The sequence below is a fragment of the Canis lupus genome, chromosome 16 (genome assembly GCF_048164855.1).
Source record: "Canis lupus baileyi chromosome 16, mCanLup2.hap1, whole genome shotgun sequence".
Classification (NCBI taxonomy): domain Eukaryota; kingdom Metazoa; phylum Chordata; class Mammalia; order Carnivora; family Canidae; genus Canis; species Canis lupus.
Genome location: NC_132853.1, coordinates 40952557 through 40971675, shown reverse-complemented (window position 1 = coordinate 40971675; position 19119 = coordinate 40952557). Strand labels below are relative to the sequence as shown.

The window sequence follows — 19119 nt, the reverse complement described above, 5'->3', positions numbered from 1 at the left end:
TCCCCTGCTACGGCCCAGGACAGCTATTCCCAGCAAGCCCTGCGCCCTGGGACTGCGAAGGGTGGAGCGGCAATATGGCAGCGTCTGGTGCAGGTGACCCTCTCAATACTAAGAGTGGACAGGCCCCTGTGGCTCAGCGCATCGACCCGACCCGGGAGAAGCTGACTCCCGCGCAGCTGCAGTTCATGCGGCAGGTGGAGCTCGCCCAGTGGCAGAAGAGGCTGCCGCAAAGGCGGACCCGGAACATCCTGACCGGCCTGGGCATCGGGGCCGTGGTGTTGGCTATTTGTATCCATCCGGACTGTAGGCTCAGGAGACGGCATAGGGAGGCAGGGGAAGGGGAGCAGAGGCGCGTAGTAGGGCAGTGTCGGGGTGGTAAACGGAGCCCGAGCTGTGAAAGTCTTGGCCGTTTCTGAGGCCGAGCCAAGTGTTTGATGTACCTTATTTTGTCATTTTAACATGCTCTTTTAATATGAGTTATTAATAATAACGGAATCGGGGTCAGGGCTCAGAAAAAGCAGAGGGCAGAAGATCGAATCACTGATTTGGGAGGGTGTGTAACATGGGTGGTGGAGAAAGTCTAGGAAAAGGCACTGTGCATACTCCGAAAGGTTTCCTGAACCCACTTCCCCAGATGGCTACACCTTCTACTCCGTGTCCCAGGAGCGTTTCCTAGATGAACTGGAGGATGAGGCCAAAGCTGCCCGAGCCCGAGCCCTCGCGAGGGCATCAGGACCCTGAACCAGGTGGACACTGCACGTCTCCAACCCGCTGGAGCCCCTTTCACGTGGTGGATGATACCGGTGACCCTGTGGAAATCCAAGCCTGCACACAGCATTGATGGCCTCAACCTTGAACGATGATTGAGCCCAAGAATTTATTGCATTTGGCCAGGTCAAGGAAGTATTGCCCACCTTACACAAATTGTGTCCAGTCACTGAGCCCATCTTGCAGTTTGTTTCCTTTTTTGAGAGCTGTATAACCTTGGCTTTTCTCAGGCTTTCAGACTTTGTGGTTTACCCTCTTTACCTCCCTGGGGCTTAGCTGTTATGGAGGTGGCAGCTATGTGTAATGTTGGAGCCTAAAGTGGGAAAGATGGAGTTAGGTTGAGAATAATAAACTGAGTCACCTCTCTTGGAGCCAAATGGGTGTGTTGAGGCTGAGGGGTGGCATGGCTATGCTGGAAAGCTCCACGGGCAGTAGCTGCAGCAGTGGCATTGCCCCAGGGAGCTGTAAATCTTTAACTAGAATTACTTTTTCCGTGAGATCTTTCCGTCTGATTTAAGGGAGAGATCATGGTGGGTCACTGGGCTGTGTGAGACTGAACCATGTCTTCAGGGAGGGAAGGACACTCTTCTGTTCTCTACGTTTAAAAACATCCTTACTCTAACTGTCCTGCCTTTTCCCGTTCTGAGAGGGGTGGATGAGGGGCAAACAGGCTTCCTTCTTTTAATTTCCACTTGGGCCTGCTTTTGTAGGCCGAAGGTGGAGTCTGGATGAGATCTTAGGTTGGTCAAGTGGATCACTGACTTTGTAGTTTCCTCATGAACTGCTGGCAGAAAGTCAGAAGGCTGGGCAGCTTCTAGCCTTCCTTTCTGTTGTGAGGAGAGTCCCTTCTAAATTTTCCCCTGCCATGCCCCATAAGGCTTTACCCACAGTTCTTAAGGCAAAACAAATTCAGAGTCACAGAATCCTAGTTTCCAGCATTTTTATTGGCTGTTGCTAAGTCTAGTGTGAGTACACCCCATACACTTGGTCAGCTGGGAGTATGCCCTCTAGAAGCATCAGGGCTTGAGTGGGATTGCTTAGTGGTTGACCCTTGCCTGGGGAGGTGGAGGCATGAGGATGGTTGGCTGCAGAACTGATACCTTCTATATATAGTAAATAGTTCCCACATGTTTGGCTCTTTCCTATGGAAGCAGGACTCTCCATGCCCCTTTGAAAGCTTTTTACTCCCTCAGTACTGGGGTCTTCTTGCACAGTTGTGTTGGTCAGCAGATTCTGAGTGTACAAGCTCCATGGTGGGCCCTGGTGTGGGGGAGACGCATGGCTTCTGTTCTGAATTCACTGGAGGGAAAAGAAAAAGCACTGAAGAAACCTTCAGGATGGGAGGAGGGTGAAGCTGCAGTCAGCATTCCATGGGCTTGCCCTCCCTTGGGCCCGCCCTCACCATCCTGCCAACATCCCCGGCGAATGTCACCCCCTTGCTTGCCCGCTGCTCCTGGGAGCCGGTGCTGCTGCCACTCAGGGAGTTCCTTCGCATGATGCCTGGGTGCAGGATGGGGAGGGATAGCACTGAATGAGGGATGGGGCCATGGGGAGAGGGGGGCTAGTCCCCCCCCAAACCAAGGGGCAGACCCCCAGGGCCTGGAAGAAAGCCAGATCAGTAGGGAAGGGGGCCCAGGAAAGATGGGAGCTGGGCCACTGCAGTCTTACCCGGGCCCAGGGGCTCGGAGCGCTGCAGGCTGTTGCGGCGGGAGGTGGGGAAGCTGCCCTTAGAGAGGCGGCGCTGGCGGCTGGACAGCATCGCAGCTGGGGCCACTATCCCCGGTGGGGGCTGCTTCCCAAGCCGGCTGTACAAGTCCTCAATTTCCTTCTTCTGTAGTGTCTGTAGTGCCTCCACCTCTGACAAGTGCCTGAGGATGCACCAGGAGCATGAGTGCTAGCCACACACTTTACTCTCCCAAGTCCACCTCTTTTGTCTTTCCTCCCCAGACTCACTTCTGCCGAAGGCTCTGCAGCTGAGCCCAGAATTCCTCATCCTCCCCACTGCTCTCGGATTCCTCACTGCTCAGACACAGGCTGCTGTAGGAGTAGTTCATCCATACCGGGCTGGGATGACTGTGGGGTGGGGGGCTGCCCCCCACTCGGGGTTCCTTCCCATCGTCCCCTTCCTCCTCAACTCCAGCCCCTAGGCCTTCAGCTGCACGGTCACTCTCAGCCAGAGCCTCCCTGGCCTCTGGCCCACTTCCAGCACTATCCTCTGTGTCTGAGCTCTCTGAGGTCAGCTGAGGGGTTGGAGGCTTCAGGGAACTGGAGAGAGTTGGGAGTGCTGGTTGCAGGGGAAGAGGCTCAGCCGGTTCCTTGGATGAAGTCACTTGGAAACGCCCCACAAGCTGTGGCTTTCCCTCTGTAGAGCAACAGGGAAGGAGTCATGGAAGGAGGGAGAGAAATTAGAGGCAAGATATGAAGTGGACTGAGAATAATGGGAAGGGGAAGGTCAGTGATCAGAGGCCTCACCTTCAGAGATGGGTGCTAGTCTGGCTTCACCCAGGAGCGGCCGAGCAGGATTTGGTGGGGCCTACAAAGTGTGGGTCCATGAGGAGGGGAATGATCCAGAATGGAGCACCCCTCACCATCCCTCTTGGTTTCCTACTCACCTCACTCTCCATCTCAGCTGTTGGAGGTGAAGCCACAGGGGGAGCGGGCAGGGGCAGGCTAGGTAGGGGACCAGGAGGGGCCACAGGGGACTGGGACAGGAGCCCAGGTGAGGGAGACAGCAGGGACTGGGCCACAGTCATTACAGCCAGCGAGAAGGCACTAGCCAGAGAGAGGAGAGGGGCTGCAGTGGTGGAGGGGAGGGGAGAAGTGGAAGGGCAGGAGAGGAAGGAAGGGGGAGAAAGAGCCGACTGGGAACAACTGGGAGAGGAGGCAGGTGAAGGGAGGATGGAGCTCTGCAGACAATGAGAGGTTGGGACAGGGAACTGGGCAGCACTGGGAGAGAATCCAAGCAGAGAGTTGGGGGAGTGTTGGGGGAGATTTGAAGAGACTTGGGAGAAAGGGGAAGGGCTGGGGTATGGGGAAGAAGTGATGGGGAAGATGGGACTTGGGGAAACAGGGGTTTCAGGGGTTCCAGGGGAAAACAGGTTTCCAGGAGACAAGGGGGTTCCAGGAGAAGATGAGGAGGTAGAGAAGGCTGCCCAGCTCCGCTGCTCCAGGGAAGTGCTGCTCTGGAGCTCTGCTGTTGAGGAAGGAGTGTTGAGCTCCCAGTAGTCATTCCCTACTCCCTTCCCAGGAGCAACCCCAAGGGTTGCAGTGAATAGGGACAGAACTCAGTACATACCACAGGATTGGTCTGGAAGGGGGCTTGAAAGGGCAGGCAATGGTACTGGCTCCTCCTGAGGGACAAAATGGGGCCCACAGTTACAGTGGGGGAGAGCTGAGTCTTTTTTTTTTTTTTTTTCATTTATTTATGATAGTCACAGGGAGAGAGAGAGAGAGGCAGAGACATAGGCAGAGGGAGAAGCAGGCTCCATGCACCGGGAGCCCGACGTGGGATTCGATCCCGGGTCTCCAGGATCGCGCCCTGGGCCAAAGGCAGGCGCTAAACCGCTGCGCCACCCAGGGATCCCTGAGAGCTGAGTCTTAGGTGGGATCCATGAACCTCTAGGAATCCATAGAGGACTTTCAGGGGACACAAAAGTGTATGTGCTAAAATAATAACAGGTAAAGGGGTATGATGTCTACAATTTAGTCTCAAGTGGTTCAGAAAAAAATGATACAGATAGAGAGGGGAGGGAGGAAGACAGCAACAAAACTAACATGACCAAACACTAACAACTGGCAAATGTGGGCAAAGGGTATCTAGGAGTTCTTAGTACAACTTGCAACTTCCTTCTGTAAGTCTGAAATTCTATCAAAATAATGAGTTAAAAAGAAAAGTATGTGTTGAACACAATTTTCTAGAACAAGGGCCCATGGCTTTCATCAGATTCTTAAATGGGGTAAAGCCATTGTCTTAGGGGTCCCAGAGATGAAGGAGTTAGAGCCAAGGGGAGTGGTGAAGGCAGTGAATCATGACATCTGGAGCAGAGAGGTGGAAGTGACCTGAGGGGTCTGACCTGGGGGCCCAGGGGGTCCTCAGCAGCCTCCACAGGGCCAGTATCTCTCTTCAATAGGGTCTCCACTCGCTGGATAATCTCCCGAATACGGCTCAGGAAGCCAGCTCGCTCCGAGGGCAGAATGAACTCGTTATATACCTGGCAAGGGGTCAGCAGGAAGGGCAGAGAAGGCTCAGTTATCCCCACTCATCCCTCCCTGCTGCACTGATCTTTCAAAGCCAACCCTTTACACCACTGCTCTGCCAACCACCAACCTAAAACAAGTATTCAATAAGTATCTACTGTGTGCCAGAAACCATATGGTGTAAGGAGAAATAAATTTAGAAGACAGGAGCTAACATTCCTAGTATGCATTATAGCTCAGGTGTTTTACATGTCTTATCTCATTTAATGCCAACAATGACTCTCCAGCATCTGTACTAACATTCCCATTTTATTTTTTTAAATATTTATTTATTTATTTATTTATTTATTTATTTTTTCATGATAGACACACACACACGGGGGGGGGGGGGGCGGGGGGAGACACAGGAGGAGGGAGAAGCAGGCTCCATGCCAGGAGCCCGACGTGGGACTCGATCCCAGGACTCCAGGATCACGCCCTGGGCCAAAGGCAGGTGCCAAACCGTTGAGCCACCCAGGGATCCCTAACATTCCCATTTTAGAGTTAAGATAACCAATTGCAGGGCTCCCTTGGTGGCTCAGCGTTTTTTTTGTGTGTGTGTGTTTTGTTTTTAAGATTTTATGTATTTATTAATGAGAGACAGAAAGAGAGAAGTGGAGACACAGGCAGAGAAAGAAGCGGGCTCCCTGCCTGTGTCTCTGCCTCTCTCTCCCTCTGTGTGTCTCATGAATAAATAAATAAAATTTAAAAAAAAAAAAGATAACCAATTGCTCAAAAAAGAGTGAGTTCAGTCTGCCAAAAATGACAGGGTTTGCACCCAGATTTGTCTAAAGCCAGAGCCTGAGCTCTTTCCACTATTGCATCATATGCTTTTGGACACAACTCCTGCTCTTGCAGGGAGTTGCACTTCTTATGAAGTGTACTATCCAAGTGCTCTCTCTCTCTCTCTCTCTCTCACACACACACACACACACACACAGTACAAATAAGGCAAAAGACAGTAAATGTATCATTCAATTTCACAAACACTTGAGCACATACTATGTGCCAGGCATTGTTTTAGGTCCAGGTACACTGTTCCAGGTGAGGAATACATAGAAGCATAAAACAAATCCTGGTCCTGAAGAAGCCCAAAATCTAGCTGAAGAGACACATATATACATAATATATTGCAAAGGCATGGTAAGAAAGGCATTCTGATCAAGGTATAGATAAAATACTAAACCAGCTAGAAGAAAGGGAGAGTCGCTTAATGGTACAGTTTCACCAGATTTGCAAAATGAAGAGGTTCTGGAGACCCGTTTCACAACAATGTGAATACACATAACCCTGCTGAACTGCATTTAAAAATGGTTACGGTAAATTTTGTGTTCTGTATTTTTTGCCACAATTTTTTAAAATGCCATTCCAGAGAGAGAGCAGATCATGTCACCCAGGAGGATAAGGGAAGCTGGGATGGCTTCACAGAGCTGAACCTTGAAGGATGAGTAAGAAAGCAACCCTTCTAGGGACACCTAGGTGGCTCAGTGGTTGAGCACCTCCCTTCAGCTCAGGGCGTGATCCTGGGGTCCTGGGATTGAGTCCCACACTGGGCTCCCTGCATGGAGCCTGCGTCTCTCTCTGCCTGTGTCTCTGCCTCTCTCTCTGTGTCTCTCATGAATAAATAAATAAAATCTTTAAAAAAAGAAAGAAAGAAAGCAACCCTTCACTGAAGACCTATCATGGGAGAGCAAAAGACCTCAGCAGGTCAAAGAAACAATAAGAATAGGGAAATGCAGGCACCCTGCATGGAGCCTGCTTCTCCCTCTGCCTGTGTCTCTGCCTCTCTCTCTCTCTCTCTCCTCTCAGTATATTCTCATGAGTAAATAAAATCTTAAAAAAAAAAAAAGAATAGGGACATGCATAAATGGCAACAGCTCTATGCATGTGGCAAGAGCCAATTATTCCTGCCATGTGTCTGTACTGAAAACAGTACATGCTGAAAACAGCAATGATGGTGGATAAGATAGCCAGGCCTCTTGAGGTCGGTTCTTCTGTCCCCTTAAGCCCCCTGGTTAATGCTTCCTTAGACCTGTACAGATGGTCACAGATACAGTTCCCTGACGCCCCTCACAGGATTGCTTTCTTGTTTTTCCTCCCTTGTTTCCACATACTTTACATTCTACTAAATAAAACTGACAGCCAACCTGGACTCAGGGCTTCACCTCGGCACCTGCCCTTCTCGGCGGTGCTTGACAGTGGATCCTCTTCGGGCCTCTCTTTGTTCTAAGATAGGGGACTCTGAGCAATCATTTTGTCTCTCATCGGATCATGCCGCGTGGCAACCTATCACGTGTGGGTACTCCTCATATAATTTCATCTCTCCTATATCTACAACTTCTCATAAATTATGTACCTGTGGCCCAGGGTGTGATCCTGGAGACCCGGGATGGAGTCCCGAGGTGGGCTCCCTGCATGGAGTCTGCTTCTCCCTCTGCCTGTGTCTCTGCCTCTCTCTCTCTCTCAATAAATAAATCTTTTTTTTTTTTTTTTTAAAGAACATCTTTGCAAAATGGGTATGATGATCTGCATTTTGCTGATAAGCAACGGAGGTTCACAGGGGTTAAAAAAGTTGCTCCAGTTCACCAAATTAGTGAGTAACAGTGGAACTCTGAACTCAGATCTTATGTGAAAGCCTACCCTTTCCTCCATTCCATGTTGTCCTTTTGGAGAGAAGAGCTGAGAGAACAGCATGAGTGATAGCTCTGAGGCATGAAAGGACATGGCATATTCACAAAGCGGTGAAGACCAGAGCAGAGCTGGAAGTGCGGGGAATTTCAAAGGCCATGCTCCAGAACTGGGACCTACTCTGTAACCACAGGTAGCCATTAATTGTGTAGGGGCAGAAAGCAAGGGCTGATTCAAGTCTCAGGATAATTCTGCTGCAGAGGAGTGGATGGTGGAATTGTGGGGAGAGAAAACAGGGCAATGGTCAGGGGGAGGGGTCGCTTTGGCTGTGTGGGATCTGAGTGGGCTTGAAACCTAGTAGAGAAGCAAGAGACCCCTGAGCAGATGGAGGCAGAAGTGGAGAGGCACCTGGCCTCTTCAGAGGACCATTCAGAAACTGGTGTGGCTAGAGGAAAGATGATAAGCCCAAGAGCCAAGTGATATTTTGTCTTTGTCCTGGACACAAGGTGAATGACATGATGGAGAAGAAGAAGCTTTAAAGAGGGTTCCTGAAGCCTGATGCTTCTCTCATTCCCCTTTCTCCTTCACCACAGAGGCTGGCATCCCTGCCCACGCCACTGAAACTAGTCTCCCACAAAGACCTTCTTCTGACAAAAGACAGTGTGGTCTTGCCTCAGGCTTCACCCTATGTCACCTCCTTGAAGCTCTCTGCTCATTCAGTTTTCCATAATATCTTCTGGGGCTGCTCCCACCTCTCAGGCTCCACCTCTGTGTCCTTTGAGGATCTATTCCTCCCCATCCCCAAAATGGGGGTATCCACTCTCAGATCCTCTCTACCTCTGGCTTTGCAAGCTCATCTCTCTTCACCCTCCTTGCTGTGCTGACAACTCCTAGATCTACTTCTGGATCCTAAATCCAGCCCTGCTTGATTGTATCCTGCTCCTAAGGAGGATCTTGCCTGCCCCTCTGTCATTCAGACTCCTCATGACCCCCAAGAAAACGTGCTTTCATTTTCCAACTTCCTCTCTCCTTTAATGATTTTCTCCCACTAGCTTCTCCACACTACCAGTCACCCATGATATCCCCTCTCCTTAACTCCCTATCATTTCAACTCAGCAAGTGTTTACTGACCATCTACTAGATGTATCATATTACATCAATAAATGACTGGGGCAGCCCCGGTGGTGCAGCGGTTTGGTGCCACTTGCAGCCTGGGGTGTGATCCTGGAGACCCAGGATCGAGTCCCATATCGGGCTCCCTGCATGGAGCCTGCTTCTCCCTCTGTCTGTGTCTCTGCCTCTCTCTCTGTGTCTATGAATAAATAAATAAAATCTTTAAATAAAATAAATTCACCTTTAAAAAAAATAAAAAAAATAAATGACTGGATTACAGAGTAACTTATTTTCCTGAAACAACCCTCAGATTAACCCCCTTTCTTCTTTCTTTCTCCAAGACCCATTTTCTCCTTGGACCCCTTGTAGCTTCTTGTACCAATCTACCAACTGGATTCCCTACCCCCAACCCTCTCCCACTTCCCATGGCAGAATGGTCTTCTTAAAATATTCTCACCATGTTACACTCTGTCGAACTCTTAAGACTCTCTATAACCTTGCTTCCTTAATTCTCTTGGAACCCCTAGTTCTAGTGACAATGGTTTCCTCATGAAGCCCCCACCCTAGGCCCCATATTCCAAGTCACTCTCTAGTTCCATGCCTTTGCTTGTGCTGTACTTCCTCTAGATCTACCCTTTCCAGGCTTCACTGCTGTTCTGTCAAGACCTCAAATAAATTCTACCTCTTCTCCCTGCCGTCCCCAGACCACCCCTTACTCACAGGCACAGTATCATGTGTGTAGTGTGCACCTGACCACAGCACTTGTGTATACCCTAGATGAGTCTCAGATTGCTCCAGCTGAGGATCCAAAGCTCACTGAATAAATAAAAATATCTCCTCAAACAAGGACAGAGCTATCTTCAGTGTCATTGTGCTTTAAAAACCCCTGCTGTTGGGTGGGAGGAAGGGGGAGTTCCGCACCAGGGGACATCAGAAGAGAGATTCCTGGCCTGGACCAAAGGACTGTGTCCTCATCTCTGTCCCTCTCACCATGGCAGCTGCAATCTCCTCTGGGCTGTCCCCATCCAGATCAAATCGGAAGGTCACCATCTTGCTATTGTGGGTCTGTAGCTGGCACTCAACCACTCTGTCATTCTGGTCTGAGACCTTCAGAGTCAAAGTCAACAGAGGGGAGGATGTCAAGCCCTCTATCATCGTCATATGTCCCCTCCCCCTGCTCACTCCAACCAATGACAGTGGCCAAATTGGAACTGAAGAGAAGCAAATTCTGTCCCCCCAGGCCTGGTATTAGAAACTAGACTGGCTGCCTCCAGGGGACCAGTCACATACTGCTCTCTTCTCTTTTGGCTGACCTCCCTCACATTCCCCCACCCCCACCCTGACAGTTTCCCTTCTGGTCTTGCAGGTTATTTCCCATCTCCTGTGCCTCTTTCTTACACTAGTGACCCGCAGCCGGGATCTCGGTCTGCGCCGGAGATTTCTCCCTGGGGGTCTCCTCATGCATGCCATCCCTTCTCCCACATCACTAAGGCCTGATGCTGCATCTGAGGCATAGCTGGAAGAGAAAAGGAGATAGGAATGTCAGAGTGGACACGGGGACCCCAGAGTACCATATGTCTCACATGAGCACCCCAACTCCTACCAGAACCTACCTGTCTCCCGGGGAAAAGTCGCTGCCAGGGCCAGAACGTGGGATGGAGAGGGCAAAAGCCTGAAATAGGAAATGGGTTCATGAGGTCAGAGGACTATAATCCTCAGAATCCAGGGAGATTCAATGTCAAGGATGCTGGGGTACTAGGCAGAGGGAATTAAGGAAGATGAGGACAGAGTGGTGGATTTCCAGGGATGTGGGTCCAGGTCATGGGGTTGGGTTTCACAAGGAGAAAGAAAGGTCATAGGCTTGGAATGGCTGGGAGCCCCCCCATATGACCCCTCTCACCGAGGGCAGGCAGAGATGGGACTCAGCGGGGCTGGATGGCACCCCCCCAGGGGGCTGAAAGGCAGGGTCTGAGGCATCCAGGAAGCCGGAGGAGCTGAGGTAGCCATCAGTCTCGCAATCCGCTGGTGGGGGAGGGAGGGGATCAAAAAAGGGGAAGTAAAGGGGAATGTTGGCAAAGAAGGGGGGCTGCCTGAGCAAGGAGGGGCCTGGACCTGGGGAAGTTTTCCCAGAAGGAGCTTCATGGCTAGATGTGGAAGGCAGGGTAAATGATGGTGCTGCTGGATTGAACTTCTGCATGGGGGGCCAAGGGTTCTAGGACCTAGGTCACATCCCAAATTCCACAGTCAGGGGTGACTTACAGGTGGTAGATGAGTAGCTGGCATGGCGGAAGAGGAAAGGCTGGTGCTGGTCTGCCTCTGGCTCCTCAGGCTCATGGGGGAAGACACTGGGGGGACCAGGAGTCATGGGGACAGTTGCTGCTTGAGGTCCTGGTGCAGGGGGTAGGGCCTCCAACTCCCTAGCTTTGCGCAGCTTCTCACGCTTTCGCTGGATAGCAGCAACTCGTTCACGTACTGCACGGGCCACTGGCTGGTAATCAGCTTCACAGACTAAACCCAGGGCCACCTGGAGTTGAGAGGGTGAGAAACACAGTTTGAAGTCGAGGATCCCACTCGAAGACACATCAGGAGACCTTCTTGGAGCCTCCAGGATATTTCTCCAGGAGAAAGGGCAGTGACATTTATTGATTAGGCACTGTGCCCATTAATTGGCAACTCATTACCATCATTAAATCCTCTCAATAACTTTCTGAGGTAGGTCTTAGCTCCATTTTAGACATAAGTAAAAGCTGTGACTAGTTCATGGTTATCTAGTAGGTCAACTGCTCTCACAGGGAAAGGGGGAACATTTGGCAGTATCTGGGGACATTTGCAGTTGTCACAACTCAGTACTACTAGCATCTAGTGAGTAGAAGCCAGGGGTTCTTCTCAACACCCCCAAAATACACAGGATCATCCCTCAAATAAAGATGTCAATAGTATCATCATCAAGGATCCCTGTACGTAATGGGTCAAGATCTGACCTCAGGTCAGGTTTGAGCTGTGCTATGGAGACCTGCTCTTATGCCACATTTCTTTTTTTTTTTTTTTTAATTTTTATTTATTTATGATAGTCAGAGAGAGAGAGAGAGAGGCAGAGACATAGGCAGAGGGAGAAGCAGGCTCCATGCACCGGGAGCCTGACGTGGGATTTGATCCTGGGTCTCCAGGATCGCGCCCCGGGCCAAAGGCAGGCGCCAAACCGCTGCGCCACCCAGGGATCCCTCTTATGCCACATTTCAAACATATTCTCATGTTCTTGACCCAGACCTACCATAAATGATCCCCACCCTCTCAACTGCCATTTTTCTATCAGGAATCTCATACTCTCTTCCCCTCTTCACCACTTCCTGCACCAAGTCTGCATCTTCTACCTCCCATGTATGCCTCTGCTGGTCCAGCAGCTATTGTTCATTATCTTCTTATTCATCTCAAGGACAAGCTTCCCTGTGCATGTAAGGGAGGTGGGGTGGGGTGATCTGACTTAAAATCTGAATAGCCTGAGTTTAAATCTAGCTCTGCCACTTACTTGCTCAGGACCTCAGACAAAATATTCAACCTCTTTGAGCCTTCCATCTCCTCATCAATACAACAGGGTAAAATCACTCCATGCAGGATTGGTAATAACAGCCAAATGCATATGTGAAAGTGCTCTAAGCCATGTACAAATATGGGGTTATTAATGAGCTCCCACCATGTGCCAAGCTCTTTTCTATCAGAGATAGAAAAATCAATAGAACACAGTCTCTGCCCTCAAGGAATTTATAGTCTAGTAGAGGAGAAAGACAGAAATGTCTCCTGGTATATAAAACAAGCCCAAAGGTGGTGGGTCCTATAATGGAGAACCCGTTGAAATTGAAAAGTATTTAATTTTGACTTTAGAGGGGACAGGTTTCCTGAAATTCATGGTTCTGAGCATGGAGGCAGACGGAGTGGGGGTGGGCGGAAACAAGGTAGGTGGAGGGTGAAAACGAGAAAAATAAACAGATAAATTGGAGAGAAGAGCATGCCAGGAAAATCAGATCATTAGGAAGTAGAGCATGGGAGGCTGGAAAACCCAGGGCTTGCTCTGGAAAAGGAAATCGTCAGAGTTCGCACACAAGGTGTGCGTGTGGGTATGTTAAGGCGGGAGGGGCACTCAAAGATACTCAGAGAGGGGTGAGTTGGGTGCCTCTCCCACCACCGCGGGGCCCCATCGGGTCCCCTCCAGTCGGCGCCCACGGCCCCCGCCCCCGCACAACCCCAGCCGCAGAGCAAGTCTGTCCTCTGCTCACCATCTCCTGCGCCACCTCCTCTGCCGCGTCCCGGCCCAGTTGGAACAGGAACTCTATGGCCTGGTTGTCCCGCGGGCGCCCCCCGCGCCGCGCGTCCTCCATGCGCAGCCAGAGCTTCAGGCCTGGCTTCTCACCGTCGTCCTCCTCCGCCAGCTCCACGTGCACGCCGCGCTCCTCGCGGAAGAAGGCGTGAGCCAGCAGGTCCTGGATGGTGAATCTGAGCGCGGTGCCGGTGAGCCGAGCCTTGCCGCCGCCGTCCCCTCCATTCCCCTCTCCCCGACACACACACCCTGCTCTTAATCCTACCTCTCGTTCTTATCCGTGCGGATGCAGCCTTCAATGATCTCCTTCACCTCCGGCATCTTCACCTTGTAGAAGCTGTTTGGCTTTGTGCCCTGGAGGAAAGGAGTTGCATCAAGCCTGGGGGGCTGTGCACCCCAGCTCTCTGCTCGCCCCCTACCCCGCCCGAGGCAGCAGGGCGTGCAATAGCAAATGCACTGCGACAGCTACTAGACGGTTTAATTTCAAATCGCCGTCCCCCCACCCCCCACCCCCCGCCGCGTATCGACAGTATGACCTTGAACATGTCTTCCTGCATGCCAGTTTTTGTAAAGTGCGGGGCATTACCCTGCGAGTCAAAGACCAGATGTGAAATCATTTGTAAACTCCGGGGAGCGCTACATACATCATTATTCTAAACCGCTAGTACTGGGGCAGGGGCTCGGAGGGGGCGGGTAGGGGGGGGCGTGTGTGCACCCAATATCCTTCAGGGTTTACTAGAGCATCTTTGTGGCTTGCTTTAAGGGAAACTGAATGGTCCGCGAGCTGGTTGGGGCAGGAGAGTGAGAGGTGACCTGGAATACTCTTTCCTCCCCACCCCCCTCTCACCGAAGTGACCTTGCGGTAGATTTGCGCGGCATTCTGGCACTCTGAGTAAGGGTACTCCGAGGTCGCCATCTCCAGCATGCACATGCCGAACGCGTACACGTCCACGGCCTCATCGTACTTTTCCTCGTACATCTCAGGAGCCATGAACTCAGGGGTCCCTGTAGGAGCCACAGCAGGCAGGCATCAAGCTACAGAAGCCTCCTCGGGCTTCGTCCCTCTTCCTGGGCACCGCTGCCTAGTCAGGGGGTGGGGGGCAGGGGCAACCCTGAGCATTCTGGAGTGCTAGCGACAGACCCTTCCCCACTGCGTGTGTTGGGGGAGGGGGGAGCGGGCAGTAAGGGGGAGAGAAGATGCTATAGGCCTCCCCAAGTCCCCTGCTCTTCTAACTCCGTGCAACTCAAAGGACACCTGCTGGGAAGGGGAGTTGCCAGGCTCTCTTCTGACGCGGGGGAGGTGTGAATAGCAAGGACCTCCTGGAGGGGGGAGGTGTGAATAGCAAGGACCTCCTGGAGAGACGCACCGATCACGCTCTTGGCAAAGGAGGCCCGCTTGAGCGTGGCCAGGCCCAGGTCCCCAATCTTGACCGAACCGGAAGGGCCCGTAATAAAGACGTTGTCGCACTTGAGATCCCTGTGCAGAATGGGGGGTACCCGGGAGTGTAGGAAATGAAGACCCCGGAGGATCTGGCGGCTCCAGCGCTGAAGGACTCGTGGCTTCATCTCGCGGAACCGCCTCAGGTATCTGGAGGAAAGGCACATAGCCAGGGTTGCGGCGGGGACACGGAGGCGGGGGAGGGGACCCTCGCTGGGAAGTTCCCCTAGTCCCCCTGGCACCGCCTCCTACGCATCTTCTGCCAGCATTCTTCTAGCTGGCTTGCCTGTCGGGCTCCAGGGAGAAACTGAGTCGGGGGTGTGCTAGGTAGAAGTGAGATTAGGAAACGGGTTGGGCGGGAAACTTGCAGATAGGGCCGTTCCTGGGGGCTGTGGGAGCAAGGAAAGGGATGACTAATTGCTCTGGGCGTGGGGGGAGGGCTTCAGAGAGGAAATAACTTTTATGTTGCATCTTGAAGGATGAGTAGGGGTTCAAGGGTGAAAAGGGGAAGGGATGGAGACTTTCCAGGCGGCAGGGACACTGTGCTCAAAGGCACGGAGACAGCAGCAGGGCAGGGTGGGAGGAGGTACAGGGAATTCCGCCTGTGTGGAGTCCAAGTTCAAGATGAGGCTAAATCCTAAGAAGAGTGGACTTTAACCTGAGGGAGGTGGGAAACCTTGAAGGGGTTTTAAGGAACAGAGAGGGCAGCCCCGGTAGCGCAGTGGTTTAGCGCCGCATGCAGCCCAGGGTGTGATCCTGGAGACCCGGGATCAAGTCCCACGTCAGGCTCCCTGCATGGAGCCTGCTTCTCCCTCTCCCTGTGTCTCTGCCTCTCTCTATCTCTCTCTGTGTGTGTCTCAAATAAATAAATAAAATCTTTAAAAAAAAAAAAAAAGGAACAGAGAGATTCCCCCGACTGCAGGAAGATAGGATAGGTTGGAAAGGTGAGGGCAGAGTGGGAAAAGGCCCATTAGGGGGCTGCTGCAGGGTTTTAGACCAATGAGATGGCAGTGGATGGAACAGGGAAAGCAGAGTGGGGAATTATAAGGAAACCTTGGAGAGAAATTGATAGGGATAGGTGGATGCACAGAGTGGAGATAAAAAAGGCATCTGGGGAGATGCCTGAGTTTTGGCTGGGTGGACACTGTCACTCAAGAAGGCAGAGACGCAGTAGGGGTGGATGAGAAGTAGCAAGCCTGGTTTGGGACCTAAATCTAGAGTTTGAGGAGCCTGGGAGAAGTTCCAGAAACAGTGGGGACCTCCCACTACCAGCTCTCCCACCAACCAACACTACCACCAGGCACAGAGCTCACGTCTTGAGGGTGCCGGAGGTCATGAGTTCGGTGACCAGCACAATGCAAACCTGGCCCCTCAGCACTGACTTCCACGAGTCGTAGAAGCGGACGATGTTGGGGTGCTGCAGCCCCTTGAGCATCTCCACTTCCTCAGAGAATCGCTGCCGCTCGGTTCGAGACAGTTTCCGAGTCTGTGGGGTAGGGGATGGGGGTCAAGGTCATGTCGGGTCCAGGACCCCATAGAGAGGAGGAAGGGGCACATGGAGGGAGCAGCTGGGTGAGAGGTAAGGGTTGGAGCCCACAGACCAGGTTAGGTCATCACTTGCCCAAGGGGCTGTATGCCCCTAATTCCTGATCCGCCCCCTCAGGCTGCTGCAGGGACACGCCCATCCTGGGCCTGGGGCCACCCCTGGACCCCCTGCTGGACACAAGGGCCTTTATGCAGCCCCGTCCAGGAGCCCTGAGCTCAATAGCGCCTTTGTAGCCTCCTGGGCCAGCCGTGGGGCGGGAGGGGACGCCCCGGGGCTGGCAATGGGCAGGCAGCAGGCAGGCAGCAGGCTGACAGCAGGCAGAGAATTGGGGCCTTCAAGGGGGTTGGCCCCAGAAACCGAGAACTGCTAGATCCAGACAGGAGGCAGGAGGGCTGCAAAGGGAGTTACAGAGAAAGAGAACGATCCAGGACCAGGCACCAGGAGACTGCCCCCTGCCCCTTGGCTGTCCTGCCCCCCCCCACCTCCCCCCAACCCCCCTCATTTGGCTGCCTCTCCTTGCCTGGCCTAGAGCCTGGGGCGCGGCACTGGCAGGCGCAAGGGGAGAGCCCAGTGCCAGAGCTGGAGGGGAGGACCCTTACCCAGGCTCTGCTCCCCGGTTTGAATCCAAAGCTGCTGGCCCAGACTTAACTGGGTTCTTCCCTCCGTGAGAGGAAGGTCCTTCCCACCAACATCCTCCTAAAACCCACTGGGTTCAGTGCTTTTGGGTCTGGGAAGGGAGAGCCCAAGTACACAGTGAGATGAGGAGCAGGACTGGACTCAGACCAGGGCTGGAGCTCTCTATCTCGCCTGCCTCCAGTTGTGTGGAAGTCTGTCTATAAGTCTGATGCTCCAGAAGGGGCCTGGGTGGGCCCCATCCTGCCACCACCACTCTAAATCTGCTGGAAATGGAGAGGATCCTGCCGCAACTCCTGGCCTCCATCATCCCAGCCTCTTACTCTTCAGAGATCTGGGGTGAAGGAGGAGGATGACCAGGGACACACCGAGGGTCTCAGGACTAAGAGGAAAGGGAAAGGAAGAGACAATAGGAGGAGATTGGTGAGGCCAGTCACACCTTAGATCTGAACTGGCTCCCTATCTGATTTTGCATTCTATCTTCCACCTCTCAGGGTTGAGTATAGAGACTTTAAAGTTAGAATGTCCAAAACCCATAGGGGAGCCACCCTCTGTCTCAGTTTATCCTTCTGCTGCCCAGAATCAGCCAGATCCATAGATCATCAGACCAAGGGGGTGCAGGCAGGAGTGTTCGGACATTTGACTGAAAAGACAGATCTCTCCCTTGCTGCTGTCCCCTAGGTTTCTCATCCCAAAACCTCTAAAGGGTCCCATCCCAAGATGCCACAGAGGGGGCGCCCAGCCACACCTGCAGCTCACACCAGGCCACCTCCACCGTGGTGTCAGTGTCCAGCCCTCGATACACCGTCTTGAACGAGCCACGTCCAATCTCGATGTCAAACTTGAGGTATCGGCCATCCGGGGATGTTGCCACTGCCTGGGTCTCCGTGTCCTCCTTTTCCTCCTGCTCCCGCTGCCGCTCCCGAGCCGCAGCTTCGGGGGCAGTCTGCGGATCCCGGCCCCCGGGGCCCCCTGTGGAGCCCGGGAGCTCTGGACGCGTGGAGTCTGCAGCCTTCACCGGGGCTCCCCCAGTCCACGTGCCCTCGGGGGGCTCTGGACGGCTAGGCGGTGGGCTCCTCGCGGGGCCGGCACCAGCGGAGTCCGGAGGATCAGGGGGCTCCGGAACGGGTGAAGCTGGCTGGGACCACAAGCTCAGCAGTCCCAAGTCGACGGAGCTTCGGCGGCTGAGACGGGAAGAGCGCGGCCGGGGCTCAGCCTTCCCGGAGAAGCGGCGCGCCCGGCGAGGAGGGGGCCCGAGGCGGGGCGGACCGGCGGCGGCGGCGGCGGCGGCGGCGGCGACGAGAGGCGGCGGGGGCCGCAGGCCCAGGTCGGCCTCCGCCTGGGACATGGGGACTGCAGTCTCGGAGGTCGGGGGTGCCAGCATGAGGAAGGGCCGGCGCCGCAAGGCAGCAAGCCGGGCTGCTGGAGAGGAGGCGGCCTGACAGGCAAGGATTGGCTGGGTGCGCAGCGCTCCGGCTGAGCTCCTGGGGCCCCAGTCCCCGGCTCGCCTAACCCCCGGCCCCGCCCCCGGCCCCGCCCCCGGCCTCACCCCCCAGGGCCGCCCCCTCGGAGCGGCCAGCGGCGGAGCAGCCCCTCACCTCAGCAGCCCCGCCCCCGGCCGCAGGCCCTCCTCTCCCTCGCCTCCGGGCGCACCCGCCTGCGGGAGCATTCCGAGGTGGACCGGGTGCTAGACGGCAGCGTGCCCTCCCGCAACAAGAGTGCGCAAACCTGTTTGGGGGCGGGTGGTGGAGGCTTAATGCTGGGGCTGGGAGAGGAAACATGACCAATGCTCTCGGGCTCTAGAAAGGGGGGTGGTTAAGGGAAGGTTACCACCCGCCTGCACTCCCCAGATAAGGTAGCCCCAGGCCGACAATACAGAGGTCAGTGGAAAGGTCTGGTTTTCTCCCAAGCCGCTGTCCCTCTGAACTGCACAGGGATGGGTGTGTGCACCCCAGGGAAAGCCCCTCCCCCAAGCCAAGGACCCGGTCACCCATCCCCTCCACCTCCCTACCTTGGCCGCAGCCTGGCCCTGGCCACAGTAGCTGTTTTTGCTATGTGGGCTCTCCTTCCTCCTCCTTCTGTTTGCCAAAGTTCCCAATAAACCAAAGTCCATATCCGGTTTACACCCCTTCAGCTCCCCTTGGCCTCAACTACCCCACCCAGACCAGAGGGATGGAGGGAGGGGCTTCAGAGTGGTTCAGGACTTTCATGGGGGAGACCGTGAGGAAATGAGAAGCCATTAAGTCACTCTAATTCAGAGAAAGAAAGCAGTTTGTCCCCAAGCTGTGTTCCATCAGCACTCCCCCACACAGCCCACCCAGCAGATGTAAAACCACAGGCTCACTGGAGCCTGCCAGCACTGGAGGACCTTTTCATCTACAAAGGCCGTAGGCCTCTCCTCTTTCCTAGGCTGGGATTCATTCAAGGGGCAATGCTTCACAGCCC

General features: G+C 53.7%; 2 protein-coding genes across 8 annotated transcripts; one reads left to right on the top strand and one right to left on the bottom strand.

The window, feature by feature from the left end:
- Positions 1-10: 10 nt before the first annotated feature.
- On the top strand, positions 11-1139 carry COA3 (cytochrome c oxidase assembly factor 3). The gene is made up of 2 exons (XM_072780720.1): positions 11-288; positions 635-1139. The coding sequence occupies exons 1-2, from the start codon at positions 75-77 to the stop codon at positions 739-741; spliced, it is 321 nt and encodes a 106-aa protein (XP_072636821.1). The 5' UTR covers positions 11-74; the 3' UTR covers positions 742-1139.
- Positions 1140-1691: 552 nt separating this feature from the next.
- On the bottom strand, positions 1692-19026 carry WNK4 (WNK lysine deficient protein kinase 4). Of its 7 annotated transcripts, none has more exons than XM_072780699.1 (21): positions 18273-19026; positions 17423-18112; positions 15809-15981; positions 14425-14645; positions 13905-14062; positions 13594-13644; positions 13323-13411; positions 13017-13233; positions 11005-11269; positions 10646-10767; positions 10359-10417; positions 10144-10261; positions 9736-9852; positions 4842-4979; positions 4064-4118; positions 3381-3961; positions 3241-3301; positions 2722-3130; positions 2437-2636; positions 2171-2268; positions 1692-2067 (listed from the first exon to the last, which is right to left on the bottom strand). In XM_072780699.1, the coding sequence occupies exons 1-21, from the start codon at positions 18453-18455 to the stop codon at positions 2065-2067; spliced, it is 4008 nt and encodes a 1335-aa protein (XP_072636800.1). In that variant the 5' UTR covers positions 18456-19026; the 3' UTR covers positions 1692-2064. The 7 variants fall into 7 exon arrangements, with proteins under 7 accessions (XP_072636800.1, XP_072636802.1, XP_072636806.1 ...); XM_072780701.1 differs by having other exon boundaries at positions 2213-2268; XM_072780705.1 differs by lacking the exon at positions 2171-2268 and having other exon boundaries at positions 18273-18402; positions 18686-19026.
- Between the last annotated feature and the right edge of the window lie 93 nt (positions 19027-19119).

Coding starts and splice junctions, on each gene's coding strand:
- COA3 (XM_072780720.1), top strand. CDS start 75: ATGGCAGCGTCTGGTGCAGGTGACCCTCTCAATACTAAGAGTGGACAG. Junction 289..634: donor GGCCGTGGTGTTGGCTATTT/GTATCCATCCGG, acceptor CCACTTCCCCAG/ATGGCTACACCTTCTACTCC.
- WNK4 (XM_072780697.1), bottom strand. CDS start 18,455: ATGTTTCCTCTCCCAGCCCCAGCATTAAGCCTCCACCACCCGCCCCCA. Junction 10,262..10,358: donor GACTTTTCCCCGGGAGACAG/GTAGGTTCTGGT, acceptor TTTCTCTTCCAG/CTATGCCTCAGATGCAGCAT. Junction 3,131..3,240: donor ACTAGCACCCATCTCTGAAG/GTGAGGCCTCTG, acceptor GTTGCTCTACAG/AGGGAAAGCCACAGCTTGTG.